The 17751-nt window shown below is 37.4% G+C and overlaps 1 protein-coding gene across 6 annotated transcripts in view; it reads right to left on the bottom strand.

The window, feature by feature from the left end:
- The window catches only part of GLIS3 (GLIS family zinc finger 3), a 545026-nt gene that overhangs the window by 107955 nt on the left and 419320 nt on the right, over positions 1 to 17751 (bottom strand). For all 6 annotated transcript variants that reach the window (XM_021074388.1, XM_021074403.1, XM_021074390.1 and 3 more), the window contains one exon: positions 755 to 916. In XM_021074388.1, the coding sequence (XP_020930047.1) occupies positions 755 to 916 (162 nt within the window). The remainder of the gene's footprint in view (positions 1 to 754; positions 917 to 17751) is intronic.

The raw sequence follows: 17751 nt of genomic DNA, 5'->3' as shown, positions 1-17751 counted from the left end.
AACCTGGGAAATGCAAAGGAGGGCGACCAACATAATTGAGAAAATAAAAGACAGATTCATGGAAAGGGCATTAGCAAATAAACAAAATGTTTCAGCACTAAGAGATTTAAGATGTAATAATGAAAATCAATTGCTCTCATACGGTTTATGTCAATGGATATGTGGCTGTTAACACATAGGAAGCAAAATGAAACTGAACCCTTGGGAAAGATTTGTTGGGTCTTTTTAGATCAATTAAAGGTGAAAATTCCAGGTAGTTTCTAAAACAAAAGGCCAGATTCACTTTTAAAAATCATGCCCATCTCAAAGTTCTTACGTTAAGAAGAAAAGAACCAGGGTAAGTAAAGAAAAGCCTCCTATTTCTAGCAAAAGTATATCTTATGTACACTGTATATCTTGATATTTAATTAATTAAATGTCCAATCTCTAGTGGTTATTCTCTGTACTAAAATCTGGTATATGACAGCTCCTAAAATGCTTTGCTTTGTACACAGAGGTAACTGAGGAACCCCCTTTGTCCTACAATCCTACTATCCTAAGTATTACAATTAGGCAGTTGTAATACTTAGGATAACTTCTGACTACAGAAAAATAGGGCCCCTTCCGGCTCTTGACCAGGTTTCAGTGCTGCACTTGGCATGTCTTTATAACCTGGAGACCATAAAGCAAACACCTTCACCATCCCATTATCTAACAGACACTTCCTCACACCAGGACTTGGGGCTGGAGGTTGGAAAGCTCTTGCCATTCTTACAGTGTCCAGATGTGTCCTCTGATGCTTGGCACGGTCACTGGAGTTACTGAAGGCCTTCTGACAGCCCGGATGCTGGCACAAATAGGGCTTCTCGCCTGTGTGGCTCCGCAAATGAATCTTGAGATTTTCAAGCCTTGAAAAGGCTTTCTTGCAACCTTCAAACTGTAAAAAGAAAACAATTTTTAGTTGTTGAGAAGGACCTTGAATGTTTGGGGTTGGAGGACAGGAAAAGTAAATGTTCCTAGTTTGTACTTAGTCTAAGACAAAAAAATAAAATCCAAATAGTAACAAATATTGCTTCTAAAATTATCCTTATGTTTATGTCAATTGAATTTTTCCATTTAGTATACATGCCACTTTCCATACCAGATTTGGGTCCCAAACCAATTTCTATGATTACTTATGTCAGAGAAAATTTGCTATGAGCCATCTGGCTCAGTTAATAAAAATACAGTAATGCATATCTTAAAGATTTGTTAAAAAATTAATACAGTTTTCCATTTCCAAATTGGTCTAAGTTAAAACAACCAGGAAGAAACTTTTTATAACCAATGAACTAACAACAACAACAAAAAAAAAAATCAGGGAGAAGAATGAGGAAAAAAGTAAATTGACGATCTAAGAGTTGGAAATGAAAAAGACATGTGTCTGCTGAATCATTATGATCATAAACTTTCTTAACTCTACTTTAAGTGGTTTTCAACTCGCAAGAGTGACTTCGTTAATATATAGGATGATGTCAAACTTGATGAGATAGTTTTTAACATACTTTTAAAAAGGAACTGGAAGAAAATTCATTTAGTGCTAAATCATTTTCCAAATAAAGTGATGATTATATTTATTTCTACTTTTTAAAAAAAAATTCTGTTACCTAGTTCTTAAAAACTGAAAATGAAAAGCTAAAGATTTCAAGAAGTGCTTCATTGGTTTGTCAATAATATTTATTGATGGCAATATTTACAATGTCATCTGTAGGCAAAATACCAGCTACTATTAGAGGGTCGAAGTGGTTTCAATCCTCGAAGTAATAACGTAATAGAAAACGTGTTAGAGAGTCTATAAATGAAGCATAAATATGAGATGGGTCTTTATCCTTTAACTCTCTCTTTAGTGCTAAGCCCCAGAATATTTATGCCACTTTGACAATTTTAATGCCTTGAGTTCCTATTTCAAGGAAAACTTAGAAATATGAAAAAAAAATCAGAGCAAAACATATTATGTTTAAAGCAATTAAGAAACCTTACTTCTTAGAGAAGAATGTAGGGGGTGGTGGGGAGGATAGACATAAAGAAGGTAAATTCAAAATGGTTTTCACTAAAAATTAGTGGGTATAAAACTTAAACTTCCTACAAGAAATGCTATAAAATTCCTTGATTGTCTTACTTATTACAATGATGGAGCACATTGTTTACAAACAGATGACCCAGAGCAGGCCAGGTTTTGGTTAAGCAAAGGATGAATTTTCACCTTTAAGTAAAGGATAAATTAAGGAGAAAGAATAATGAAATGTGTCACAACTCCATCTATTTAAAATTTTGCATGCTGGAGTATTTTAAGAAATTTATGGAAGTTGCACTTATTTTTGATTGAGAGTTATACATGTTTCACAGGCATATGTTGGTTTATTTCAATTTTGATATTTTGCTTAAAATAATTTTGGTGTTTTCCTGATTTATATTTCACATAAAAATAAATTTAGCCTGAACAGAAGATGATTGCTGACAAAGCCAACTACTTTTCAACAAAGTGAAAGACATATAATGTTATATCGCTAGAGGGAGAGGGGAGTTAAGTGGTTTATTTCTGCAGGTTTTCAAATGGGTCTCAAATTTGAGAATAAAGGGTCTCAAAGATAACTCCCAATTCATGGCTAAGAGGCCTATGCCAACCAAACCTCTGTTTTTAAGGTTCACTTTGAATCGAAACTCAGTGCAAATTTCTGGAGCTTAGTTTATTTGTCTTGGAATCAGCTGGTGGGCCACACTTAGGTCTAAAATGAGCCTGCGGTTTTGGACACATCAAGTCTGTAGCCTGGTTCCTAGCAAGGCTCTTTTGTAGGGTGGGTGCCATTCTGGGGCCAGCTCCAGAAGTGGTATAGATGGCAGGACCCAGCATCCATGCCCTCCTATAGTCACTCCAGATCTTGGTCAGAGAGAAGGCTGTATTATCTTAGCGCCAACATGGAAGTAGAGAACCACTTTAGAATAGATTAATGAGGTTTCTATGAGCACTAGACAAACAAGACCCCTGGATTTACCACACAGTGATTAGAGGGATCCATATTGTTCTAGAACTAATTCCAACTGTCCACTTCATCAAATTTAAAGTGAATGTAGACTAGCGTTTCTAAATTCTCTCCAGTTAAAGGTCCATGTAAATGTCTAGTAAAATGTCCAGTTAAAGTCAGTTAATTGATGGTATTATTGTTAACAGAAGCAATGATCAGAGACCAATGAGCTTGCAGCATTCCAAGCAAATCGATGAAAAGTGAACTACATCACAGAACATCCTGATCATTTTTAAAATATGCAAAGATGATGGAGGAAAATGTGAGCACCTGGGCTGAAAATGACAACAAAAGGATTATCAGTAAAATCATGAAAATCTAACTGATCTCAGGTGTTTCCTCTGTAACAAGAAAGTCCAGAAGACAAACGTATTTGTAGTTCCTGTATTAGCATCATACTATTTTTAGGGGAAAAGACTAAGAGTGATGGGCTTTGACAACACTGAGTTATACGAATAAAGGTAAGAGAAGCGCAACCTCATATACTCAGGGGCTTCATAATATACATCATTCACTCTTGAAGAAATTCACTGGGAAGAAACCGGTAAAATGAAGCACTGAGGAAATGACAAGTGGTTCCGTGGGGGTACCCAACACCCAGCCCATCATAGGAGTATGCAGAGAACCACACCTGATTGAACTTGCCACAGTTAACAATTCTGCAAGAAGAGAAATTAGGCGCTGTTTATTTCTCTAAAGGTGTCTGGATGAAACTTGAAAGCAAACAATTTTGTAACGAATCATTATCATTCATTATGAGAATAACCCTGTAATTCAACACAAGAATTTCCTCTCCCTCAGGCAATTGTATTCTAAAGTTTATCAGTTCAATGAAATGCAAATGCATCAAAAATAAACTAACATTCAGGTAAAACCACAAAATTCAAATTGTTACACCCAAACTGCATGTTTTGGATGTTTGAGTAAATGGATGCCTTATTTTCTTCTTCTTCTTTTTTTTTTTTCCTTTTCATGTTTTCCAAATCTTTTACCTTATAAATGAACACTGAAATACAGGAAAGCAGAAAACATAAGAGGAGAGTTTCCTTGAGTTTGGCCAAATGCTTTCTCATCAAGATTCCTAATGTGCAAAGTCTATCCTGAGATCTAAAGTTCAAATTGTCAACTAACTGACTGCTTGCATCATTGCTGTAAACTAACCCCTACACAAAAATCAACCAATATCTTAATCTCTGATCATCTCCCTCCTGGACTAGCTGTAGCCAGGAACCTAGGGCCCAGTTACACACAACTGGATCATCAGGCTTGAAGTTGACCATGCTTCAAAACACAGGCCATATATAAGGAAGACAAGAGAAAAATGACAACCTCTTAGAATCTAAGGGGGTAGCAAAAGGAGGAAAAGTAGAACAAAAAGAGAGACAAATGCAAAACGGTAATGTGAGAGGGAGCAGTAGTTGGAAAGGGGTCTGGTACACATCAGTGATTTTATCTAAATGTCATTCTTTTTTCCCCCAATAAATATTGAGTAAGCCCAATGAGCACGGCACTATGTGTTCGGCAATGGGAAGTAGAAGATGAATAAAATCAGATTTCACTCATGGGAAAATGGAAGCAAGATCAGTGCACGTGGTGGGTAGGAGATAAACTGCTGAACCTTGAAGAGTGATTCTCAAAGACATGGTGCATGGACCAGCAGCATCAGCATACCCTGAGAACTTGTCAGAAACACAACCCAGACTCACCGAACAGAAACCTGGGGTTGCAGCCCAGACATCTGAGTGTTAACAAGCCTTCCAGGAGATGCTGATGCTACAGTGTGCTTGTGAGTTCAGAATGCCACTCATGTTGTAATCATCGTCAATTTTCTTAAGAAAATCTCCTGACAGAAGTAAAGTATCTTTCAGAATTCGCCCATTTCTAATTGGGACAAGGGTCCTATAGACTTGCAGCAGCCAGCTCTGGACTAAAAATAAACATTTTCATCCCACGATAAAGCAGGGTTATCTCCATTTGTACCGCAAATGAGATGAAATTCCTGAATGCCAATCTCATACTAGAGAGTCTTTAAACTCCTGATTATTTAATCTGTTGCCAAGCAGATGTCTAGTTCTGAAATAGGTATGCCTACAAGTTCCCTAATGGCCTTCTGACCAACAAAACATCCCATGTTGCTAGTGCCCATTACACTCCATTGTTGAGGAAAAGCAATGGAGGGGAGCCATCACTTTCCAATCTTACATTTCAGTGCCTTTAAGACATATAAGAACAATGCATGAAACTGAAAGTGACAGAACTTTAAATCTCATGGGTTTTGAAAATACTGCATTGCATGAAGGCTCACGCTGAGAAAAATCTCTTTAACTCTAGGCTTTTTTCAAGTAACAAACCTTAATTAAAAAGTGTAAGTTGCCTCAAACCCAGAGAACCTTAGCATTCACCACTTTGTTAATTTCGGAGACTATTTTATATTTAAAGAATCACAACTGGACTGTAATCATCATCTATATATATTGGCTTGATTACAGATTGTTGACATTAAGTGGCATTAAGATGACCTTTGAAATATAACTTTCCCTTTCTATTAGAGGCTTTTGTGTAAGGTTTTGAAAATGAAAGACTCATTAGACACCATTAAAATGGGATTTATTCCATATGTGTAACCAATAACCAAGTAGAATATTACTCTCTCCCCTAATCAGCTACTGAGAATGTTGAGAAGCACAAGTTCATGTTCAAAGCAGTAATAACAGCAAACCTTTCCTGATCAGGTTTCTATACCATCACCACTGTCATCAAAACCAAAACAGAAAGGAGTCTATGATGCTGGACACGCTTTTTAAAAACATACAGTTGATTTCAATTAAGGCTCAGTGTTTACGACCCTTGGAGGTATAAGCTTTTACAATTTCATCAGTTGAGACCAATTAATCCCATTAGTAATGGCTGATGCTGTGATGAGCCGTGTAGCACCAGGGACTGACTGGTGAATTATACGCTACTTTACATGTCCCACATACAGCCGAAAAGACAAGAGGGATGAAAGGCATTGATGGAAAGGTCAGCAAATATTTATAATGTTGTGGATGTAGTCAAGGAGACTTCTACAATAAGCCCAAGAGTTCAAGTCCACTTGAATCATGGACATACCTGCAAAAGGTGTAAATGAAAGATGGTGTCTCTTGTGACTCAGAAAGAAGGGTCCAAAGGCATAGCCAAGAGCCCAAAGCCACCTCACATACCTGAGAAGAGGTGAGAGATCTGACCTTGTTCAGCTGAGATTTAGAAGTTTCTTTCTAAGAAACTGCTATATGTGCTCATGAATAACATGGAAATCTTTTTAAAATACAGATTTTGATTCAGTAAATGTGGAGTAGGGCTTGAGATTCTGCATTTCTAATAACCTCCTAGATTACACTCTAAATGCTGAATATTTGAAGATCCGCTTTGGGAAGTAAAGTTTTAGGGATCATTAAACTACTTTCAGGTTGAAAATGTACAGTTTGATGGGATATAAAAGAAAAAAGAGAAAAAATAACAGAATTAGAGCAAGAACAAAATAAAGAAATGGATTTCTTTTTTTTTTTTTTTTTTTTTTGCTTTTTTTTTTCTTTTGGCCGCCCTGCCGCATATGGAATTCCCAGGCTAGGGATCAGATCAGAGCTGAAGTTGTGACCTATAGATCTTTAGCCCACTGTGCAAGGCCAGGGATAGAACCTGTGTCCCATTGCTCCAGAGATGTCACAGATGCCCTTGCACCACAACGGAAACTCCAAGAAAGGGCTTGCTTTTGAAGAACCTAACTATGGCAGCTTTACCCTTAAAAGCGCGGAAGAGTAAAATCTAATTTTGTTGTTGTTGTTGTCTTTTTAGGGCTGCACTCATGGCATATGGAGCTTCCCAGGCTAGGGGTCTAATCAGAGCTACAGCTGCCAGCCTACTCCAGAGAAACAGCAATGCCAGATCTGAGCTGCATCTGCGACCTACACCACAGCTCACAGCAATGTCAGATCCTTAACCCACTGAGCAAGGCCAGAGATCGAACCCAGAACTTCACGATTTCTAGTCGGATTCATTTCCACTGTGCCACAATGGGAACTCCAAAATCTAATTTTTAAGTTTAGGTTGGGAAGCTAACAGAAACTGTTGTCTGGGGCAGAAAAAAAAAGCAGAAGAAAAGTCAGGGGAAACAAAGGATAAGAAATCAAATGAGAAAGACTGCAAAAGCGTACTGGGGCCATCTGACTTAGCTTGTCTTTCAATCTCATTCACATTTGGACATAATGCTTACTTCATGGTACTCTCTGTTTTCTGTTCCCAGAGCATTCTCATTAGGCCTGAGTGCTCCAGAAAATCTTTTTTTTTTTTTTTTTTTGTCGTTTTAGGGCTACGCTTGTGACACATGGAGGTTCCCAGGCTAGGGGTCCAATCAGAGCTGTAGCTGCTGGCCTATGCCACAACCACAGCCACGGGGGATCTGAGCCAAGTCTGTGAGCTACACCACAGCTCAAGGCAATGCAAGATCCTTAACCCACTGAGCAAGGCCAGGGATCGAACCTGTGCTCTCATGGATACCAGTCAGATTCGTTTCCGCTGAGCCATGATGGGAACTCGTCTAGCAAATCCTAATATTTACTACATCAGTTTGTAGGAAATGTTACATAAAGGGAGAAAAAGAAAACAATTCAAATGTTTTGAGGTTTTAAAAATGGATCTATTTCATGAATTTATTATACAGAGTAATGCAGAGTTCCTTCCTCTTGGCATTTTACTCAGACCACTAACTCTGTAATGAGGACAGAGACATCTTTGCACACTATCACTTTGTGATTTTACTCATGTTTTAGACTAATCACCTTCTTGTCCATATTAAAACAATGTACCTGCAGGAAAGTAATTTCTGTGTTTCCTTTTGGTTGCTAAAAGGTAATATCTGATTTTAAAATATTTCAAAGGTTCTACTCAGAGAAATAGTGGCCTCATTGGAAAATTATTTAAAGTGGTAGTAGGGACTTGGGTCACTTTGTTGTACAGCAGAAATTGACAGAACATTGTAAATCAATCAGAACAAAAAATAAAAAAAAAAATTTTTTTAATGGTGGTAGGGTTATCACTGGTTAATTTGAGAGTTTTCTCAACTTCAAGGAAAGCAGTATACACCAAACTGATTTTCCAGAGATTCCAAATATCCAAAGAGATTTTCACTTCCACTTCTTAGGACAGCCTTCAAAGTTTCCTGGCCCTTTGGCTTTGCTAGGGCAGGCAGAGTGGGGAGAGACTCTGGCACTTTGGCCTCAATGAGTCAACCACTGCAGTGCAAGCCACTCATCTGGCATTCTGAAGTGGCCTACAGTACTCATTTATCCAGATTTTCTGGAACTATTAAACTTTTGCAGAATTAATATGAAACCCCTTGTGTAATGTTTACCTAAACCGTAATAAAGAGATCCCAGTTACTACGTTTTTCCTTGTTATTCTAGTGTATGAAATGAATCTATTAACTGGCTCATAAATACAACTTCCTGGCTTGTTGTACTTCTTGTTTTTGATTAAGAAATCTGCATAAAACAAAGGTTACCTAAATGGGCGGTATGTGTGTGTTTCTTATTGGTCTAAGGCAATTCACTGTTTTTTCACATTTTGGGTCATGGGCAGCAGTTGATCTTTAAAAGGGCACTCTAAATGAGGTGGCAAAATAAATGAGGGTGCAAGATAAAAATGAAAATGGAAAAATTGTTTTAGAGAAGCCACATGACAATGTAGAGAGAAATATGTTATTGTTGTGCCAACATTTGAATGAACCATATTAAATTTTTATGGAAATTATCAAGTGTCTGGTTTATAAAAATTGAGAGGAGCTAGGGACAAATGGAACCTCATCACAGGCATTACATTCACAAGTGGAAAAAGACTATTCCACATTGCCACACTGATATTTTAAACAAATCTTATGGCTGTCTCCATTTAGTCAACAGATAAAAAGTATCATATATTATTCATGATATGTCAATACAATGCAAAAATCCACAATTTCAAGCAAATAAGTATTCCATGAGTGTGTAGATAATGAAAAAATGGTTGTCCGGGGTTGTTTAAACGTAACAGTAAGTTACCTGAATTTTGTTGTTTTGATAAACAATGCATCAGTGCTAATGCATTAATTTCATTAAATCTGTAAATACCTGCCCATTCAAGAATGTATCCTTCAGAGATTCAGAGTCAGATCTCAATAAATGCACTTTGATTACATGCTAGTAGAGCAAATATAGTTAAGGCTATACAATGAGTCCTGCATAAATATACTCAAAAAATTAAATTATTTAATCTTTTGTGTATCTGTGTTTCTGACCACCACATAGCCTTATGTAATTTCTTCTACATGGACATACATAAACATACTACTTCTTTGAAGAAAATATATTGTACATAGAAAAGCAATTTTCACACATTTTGTTACTCTTTATTAAACAATTTTTCAAATTCTTTAAGTACTAGTCTTTATGCAAATGGACCAGGGAATGCTAAGTTTCTTACACATTCAGCAGTTTATAGGCTATGTGGATAATACAAAAGAACCTTCAGGATCCATCCTACCTTTTCTGCATCATAGTACATTCCAGGAGATAGCACACACTCAGAACAAATGTGGAATCTGACCCAGCCTGCTCCAATACCCCCAAGTTATTGTCTATATATGAAGGGTGAGGAAACAGAGAAACTGAAGTAATCATCCTTTGGACTCTAGGCATTATTTTTCACATTTTTTAATGCCAGAAACATTCTCTAAAACTCTAATTTCTCTAAAAGTTCCCTCAAGTTTCAGAAGACATGGATATATGAAGTAAAAGAGAACTAAGTAATCAAAAGACTGGTTCACCATCCTGTACAGTAGAAAATTGACAGAACACTATAAACCAACTATAATGAAAAACAAAATCATCATATTAAAAAAAATCAAAAGAAAAGGAGAAGTGGAAAAACAAAAACAGAGGAGAGAGACTACCGGTCAAAGTAGGGCTCCTCATGTCCTTGGTCAGGCTGTCCCCTCCCCGCTGCCCTCCCACATTTCCCAGTGGGCTCTGGGCCAGTCCAGCTGCAGTTCTCTAGTTAAGTAGGATGCTCCGCTTTGCCTCTGCCTCTGCTTGTGCTACTCCTTGTACCTGGTGACATCCTACTGAGGCTTTAGTTTGGTGTCGCCTCCTCTGTGGCACCTCCATTTATGCTTTCACCAAGACACAATGGATCACTCCCCCACACACATCAAGCCTTGCCCACTGCCTTGCTAATGCAGGAAGGTACACTAATTAGATTGTTTGTCTCCCCCACTAGACCATGAGCTTTATGAGGATAAGGGATTGAGTCTTATTAATCTTTTTATTGCCAGTACTGGGTACAGTGTTTGGCATATACTCAAGTGACTGCAGATTACTTGTTAAATAAATGCTAAATGAAATAGAGAGAATGAACTCTTTGTAAAAAAGCATATCGATTTCCTAGACTTCCTTGTGTAGTAAGCTCATTAAGGCCTTTTAATTAGGTAGGGCCAGTTACCATTCATGATGACATCAAATGGTCAACATCGCAAAAACTATAAAATACATTTATATAGGCTTTGCTGGATTTTAATGTTCTATATAATTACTGTAAAATATATAATTATTTTAATATCTAACCATGTGGGGAAACAATACTAACAAAACATATGGCTGTATTTTTTTGTGGATGTGATGCATTAACTTCTTTATTGATGTTCGGAGAAATTTGTAGCAATACTGGTGAACGGAGTGAGCATTTTTCCTACCCCACCCTTTCCCAAATTTGAGCTAAACATACAAAGACCCATTGGGAATGTGTTATTAACAATAATTCAAGGCACATAAATGTGTGCCTTCTTTCTACATAAAGGAAAAGAAACTGTTTTAAATTGTCCTAAGCTGAGCTAATATGTTCTCAAATATGCCAGGAAAGAGCCTCTCATCAGAGGTTCTCATGCAAAGAAAAAAGATCTTTGGTACTTTGCCCTGAATTGCCTTGAGTCAAATATCCCCTCTTTGAGTCAAACGATTTCCCATGCCATGTCTCTGCCCACCATCCTATAGCCAGTCTCTTCAAATGAGAGGAGGCCATTATGACTCCATAGAACCCCAGGTTATAACCATGCCTAGTTCCAGAGCTTTCTGTATTCAGAGCACAGGGGGCTGTAGCAAGGCCTTGGCTCTGCCTTTTCTGTTGGCAGTGGACTGGCTGCCCTGTAATTGTCTTTGACTGCAAGGAGGAGAAATGCCACTGCTTGCCTTCAGTTTTATTAAGAATTGGCATGCTTGGTTTAACAGAGTTAAGCAATATATTTATTTACTACGGTGTTTCCCAAAATGATTGCTGAATTCTGTCATCTCTTGACTGAGAAACTGTTTGCGAGTTGCAACAGAATGTATGCTAACATACATACAGTAACACAAACTTTCAAGACAAACTGTTTAAGTCAATTTGCTATCATATAGGCACATAGGTGCAAATATGTGCATATGCACTTGTGGGTACAGCCATGGGCACACACTAACACTTGTACACATATCCCACACAGATTCTGTAATAAATGTGTATTTTTAAGATCTGTGTGCAGGGGTGTAGAGGCAAGCATGAATTTGCCAAGAGAGAAAAGGAAATTCACACACGAAGAGAATAATTTACCATAAATTGGCCCACACTGAGTTTATTCCAAAAAACAGAGTGCAAGATGCCAAATTTTTAATGGCTCTTACTATTCCAGATCTGGCCCTGACAAGCTTTGGAAGAGATGCAAGTGGGCAGGAAAGATGGGATTAAAAAATTATATCTTAAGCCTTTTCACTTTCAAATGTAAAATTTCAACCACTGTAATGGGGCGGTGGGGAAAGAGCGGCAGGGATATTTTCCTGACACTGTGCTTTTCTCAACAAAAAGCCATCAATTTTCTTTATGCATTGCTTAAATATAAAGTCTGTACTTGCTACAAGTCATCTGCATCTGATTGCTTAAAACAAGCAGATATGAAGATAATGGAAGTCAAACCTTGCATTAGCCCTGGCAGCCATCGCAAAGGTGTGAGCTCAGAGTGATGCTTTTGGGCAGCTTCAACAGTCCAAGGACTGACAATTCTTTGTGACAACCCACGAGATTCATCAAGACCCCTCGCATGGTTCCGAAATGTGTCATCTCCAAGGTTCTTTCTTTTACAGCTGAGCTTTTCTCATGACTTTCCATCACATGCTTGACTGGCATGTAGCAGGTGCCCAGAAAAACTCAAATTCCTTCTACTTGCTTTTTTCCTTCCTTGTTCTGGTTTTAAACTACCTATCCTGTCTCTGAGCCCTTCTCTGTCTTGTTTGTTGAGGGAATTGCTCTTTCTATATATATGCCCATTGCTTACTCATGGGAAAGAAAATACCATCAAATTCATTAATCGTGTCCACAGGGGTTTAGGTATTGAGACTCACAGGATATTCAATTACTGTATAAATGTATTCAGTTTGATCCCTGTGATTCTTAAGCAATGCCTTGGCTAAGATTTGTAATCTCAATCCCCTTGAATATTCCATTTAATGCAACTTTCACCCTTTCTCTCAGAACCTGACTCCAATTACCACAAGAATAATGGGTCTACATAAAATTTTACCTAAAATTGTCAAGTTTGGGGAATATGTGGATCATCTCATATGTTTTAATTTAATGGGAATATTGGTCTATTATTTACAGTAGTTGGTCTTTTCACAGATTTAAATAACTATTGTTTCTTATTCTCCAAAGGGGAAAAAAAAATGAGTAAAGCATGCTATTGCTAAGGTATGTTTCTTGCTTTATCTCCTTAGCCATCTTACAGAGCCAACAGTCCTGATGTGAAAGTACTTAGCACACAGTAAATTTCCAATAAAACTCATCCATTATCATCATCATCTTTCATATATTCAAATTATCTAGTATTATTATCCCTATTTTACAAGTGAAGAAAATTGAGGCTTAGAGAAGTTTGGTGACTCACCAAAGATGTAGAGTTAAGTGAGTGGCTGGTCCATAACTAGAATCATGGCCTTCTGGCTCAATTATGTAACCAAGTATTTCCATTATATAACCAAGTATTTCCTCCATGCAACACCAAGGTAATGTTATTTCTCCAGAGGTTAAAGAGATAAAGAAAAAAATATATGTTCTGGAAGGAATCCAAATGTGCTTTTCCTTTGTTTCTTTACAAAGAAGTAGTTTAAACTCACTATAGTGAATACCATCATATACTCTAAACTATACCAATCATTCTCACCAAAGTCTGAGCATAGAGGGAAGTCTCTAATAATGATTAAAATATTGTGAGCCTTATGTTCTTGGCAAAATCTTTTGTTTTACTAGTTGTAATTCCCAAATTTAAAAAAAAAATAGCATGCATCTGTAAATCACTCAGATGCTTATGCTGCTGAAAGACAAATGCGGAGTTCCTGTTGTGGTGCAGTGGTTAACGAATCTGACTAGGAACAATGAGGTTGCGGGTTCGATCCCTGGCCTTGCTCAGTGGGGTAAGGATCTGGCATTGCTGTGGCTCTGGCATAGGCTGGTGGCTACAGCTCTGATTGGACCCCTAGCCTGGGAACCTCCATATGCCGCAGGAGAGGCTCAAGATAAGGCAAAAAGACAAAAAAAAAAAAAAAAAAAAAAGAAAGAAAGAAAAGAAAAAAAGAAAGACAATTGCAACGTCAGATCTAGTGTGAAATAGTATACCTGAGCATTCTGGAAAGACTTCAAGACTGTATATTCAGCAAAGCAATGAAATATTTTACAGTGTGGACCCTTACTCATTTCATCAAGTGAAGAGGTTCCTGAAATTACCAAGTTATCAATGATTACTAAACTTGGTCCCTCTTAGATGATTTGTGGCTTTACTTATGGGGAAATGAAAGATGTTTTAGACATTACCATAATCTAACAGTGTTTATTGTGTATTAGGTGCTCAATAATGTGTTTTTTGAAAAATGGTTAATGATTGAATATTTGCCTAAATATTTCTTGTAGCACTTCTAATTCCATTTGATGCAAAATTTCTCAAGAAAGAGAAAAACAGTTCATTTTACTACTTTCTTTTGTTGGATACAAGGATCCAAACTGTATCACATCAGAAGGCATAGGGTTATCAACTGTTAAACTTGGTCTAGACCTCTCCTTTGAGCTCCAGTTTCTATTGCCTATTCAATATCTGTATACTAATGGTCCACAGGTACCTCAAAGTAAATATTCTAACACTTGACAATGACCTTTCCCCCTAAACAGAGCTACACTCCCTGCTCCTATTTACCCAACAGTGCAGCTCAGTACCTAGAAGCAATCTGTGACATCCCTCTCCCCTACATCCATCTCCAATATCTAGGTCCTCAGAAATACCTCTCAAATATGTCTACTACTCTCCATCAACTTCTGACCTCCTCTCCCTAGTCTAAGCAACCATCCTCTCCCACTTGGTTTACCTCAGTAATATCCTAATTGTCTCCATCCACTCTTGGCCCCATCTACCATCTAGTCTCTACAATGGAAACCTAATCTTGCCATATACTTATGTCAAATTCTTCAAAGGGTTTCTCCTTGGATTTTGGATAAAGACATAAGCTTAATCATGGATTACAAGGTCTTGCTTGATCTGGCTCCTGCATACTCTCCAGCCTCATCCTCACTTCACATTCTTCCAGTTGGCTCCCTCAGCTTCAGCCACGTGGTCTTGGAGATGCCATGCCCTTTCTTACCTCAAACCACCTACATGTGCTATTTGCTTGGCTTGGAAAAATGTTTTCCTCCTAGTGGCCTGGTTAAATATTACTTATCTTTTTGAACTTAGCCTAAATATCCCCTTTTTGGGAAAGTAGGCACTGTTGCTGAGCTTAGATTTAGTCTGCCATGTATATGCCCTTATAACAGCCTCATGGACAGTGAGCTCCTTTAGGAAGGGGACCAGGTTGGTCCATTTTATGATGCACTAGTGTGCACAGAAACCTCCCCGGGCAGGTTTGTTGAATAATGGGCAAATGAGTTATTATATATTAAAATATAAGCTATTTATATTAAAATGCTTTCTTTTCCTCCCTCCGTTGCTTCCTTTCTCTTTTTAAAACTATGCTGTTAGGGCTTAAAATCCACTCAGAATAACTATATGCTCATAGGAACAGTGATTGTTACTAACAAATAATGAGGAAAAATAAAGGATGAGTATAACTTAAAGAACAGATCCTCAGGTCTGGAGAAAAAATATATTTGTAAAGCTCTCTATAATTTCTAAGTGCTACACGAAATGCAAATGTTTTCTAGATTCCAACTGCACACACAGAAATATCTCAACTCATTTTGACAAAGTTATCCACCAGGGAGATGAATAAATAGCTTCACTAAATACATATGGTGCAATTATACCCAGCAATAAGGGACAATAGGTCTTACTTTACAGTAATCGAAAAATTCAAAGCCCAATTATTTCAGCTGCTCAGTAAATAATACTAAAAAGACGTGATGGTAAAGAAACTTAAGAACAGACTGTATTAGTAAATGCTAATGATCTCTTTATGATCCACAGAGCCACTTCTTTTTCTTCTGAAGGAAAGAAAGCTTTTTGTAAATTAAGAAAAAAATAGACATCCATGAGCTACAGCCAAGAACAAAATGAAAGCAGGGAGTACTCCTTTTGATCTTTCAAGAGTAGTATTTAGTTAAAGAATGTATGCTGGACTACAGAAAAACACCACCAGAAACATGAGCATTTGGGACCTGAAAAATATAGTTGTTGGCAGCTGGCCTTTTTTTTTTTTTTTTTTTTTTTTTAAAAAAAAAAAAGAGGACTTGTCTCCACAGCTCCAAATTTCAGGTCAAACTGACACTGACTTTAATGAAAGGGGTCAGTTTCAGACTTCTTTTTTGGAATGCAGAAGCACTACAAGTAATTGGTATAATTAGAAGTTTAGATATGCAAATAAAATTCAAACTTGAAATGACTGAGATGGAAAAGCAACCTCAACTAAAGAAAAAAAAAGGAAAGAGAGAAGAGAGAAGCATTGAAAAAAACAACACTGGCCCTTCTGGATGATCTGAGATAAAGATTAGATAGTAAAGATAGACAGATGTCTTTTAAGATAAGCCCTTTGAGGGTGAGAGGAAAAGAGGAAGTTGCCTAGCCACAGGTTCACCCAGACCAAGAAAATTTGGTGAATGACAATCAACAAGCCAGAGCTGGAACTACTGCCTTATTTAGAGCTCTTGTTTGCATGTTCTCTGGACTTGTGGTGTTTATTATTTTCTAATTTGAGCAAACCATGTAAGCTTTTGGCACCTCAAAAAATAAAATCACATGGCCAAGAAAGATGTTTATTCAAGGAGGTAAAAGTTAGCTCAAAGGCAATAGCTTCCTTCTTTCTTAGCCACCTTACTACTGGGGAATGACAATCTATGTCACTGTTGTTCTGCCTATCTGGGATCCACCCACAAGAGGCCCACTTGAGCCAGAAGCCTCCAAAGAGTAGCACCACCATGGGGAACCCATGGCATTCTCTGATCTTCTGGACGTGACCAGTTTCACCCAATTTGTATTTCTCTGCACACTGTATTTCTTCTTCATAATTCTTTGCTCATCTGCCATTAAATAAAAATTTCAGTAATCATTTGCATCATAGTTATCTCCTGAGCTCTGTATCTAGATGTTCTATCCCCATTTCCAGAGTCTTATCAGAGTGCCTGGAACTTGCCAGGTGCTCAATGAATGAAAATGGAAAAATCTGAGATTGATGTGTAATATTAGGTCAGATCATCCAAATGTCAAAGCCACTCTTGATCATTTATTCACTGACCAAAAATCTATTATTACTATTATTATTATTATTATTATTAATTGTGTGGAGACAACACATAAGGCCTGAAACAATCACATACCAAGTACTACCCTTGGACAGTACTTCTCAGACTTCAGTGTGAACACAAATCTCCTGAGGAATTCACTCTAAGGCTGACTGATTCAGCAGGACTGGACTGCGGCCTGAGAGTCCACATTTCCAAAAAAAAAAAAATTCTCAAGAGATAGTGATGATCCTCAGGGTACACTCTGTGTAATAAGTTGGGTCAAATTGACAACTTAAACACAGCTTTTCCCCCATGTGAATTTGATTTACTTTGCTTTAATAAAAATAATTTGGTTATTATTACCAAGGTGATTCCTGGTTCAGATAATCATACAGATGTCTGCTTAGGAAGATGAAGGATCACCATTTACTGATTTTCTCTGGGACCTGCGGTCTGTATTTTCTGGTGAACTCTATCATACCAGAAAATTTAGCCATGTTTTCATTATCCCAATGAAATATCTACTGGTATCAAAAGAAATTGGCCAGTTAAAAAAAGAGTGAATATGAATTTTCTGCAGGACATATTTTCATGACAAAGTCTTTTGAGAATATTTGTCTTTTCCTAGTTCTTTGGACAAATTAGTGCATGTGCAGCACTGTAGTATCTATATAACTTTAAAGGGTCCTCTTTACCTACTAGGATTTCTTTCCATTTCTATGACTGATGTTGCACAAATCTTTCTTTCCAACAGTTTTCAAACCATTGTGGAAAGCCCGGAACAGGCTGATAGATATTGATATTTTGATCTCTGACACCAACTCCCACATCTATTATTATTCAATAATTCTTCTGTAAAGTGACAGAGTTTGGGTTATTTCCTCAAATGACACAATAATGTAAATGTTTTCTGCAG

This window comes from Sus scrofa, chromosome 1 (assembly GCF_000003025.6).
Source record: "Sus scrofa isolate TJ Tabasco breed Duroc chromosome 1, Sscrofa11.1, whole genome shotgun sequence".
NCBI classification, from domain to species: Eukaryota; Metazoa; Chordata; class Mammalia; order Artiodactyla; family Suidae; genus Sus; species Sus scrofa.
The sequence above is the reverse complement of the archived record's forward strand: the minus strand, read 5'-3'. Positions and strand labels throughout refer to the sequence as shown.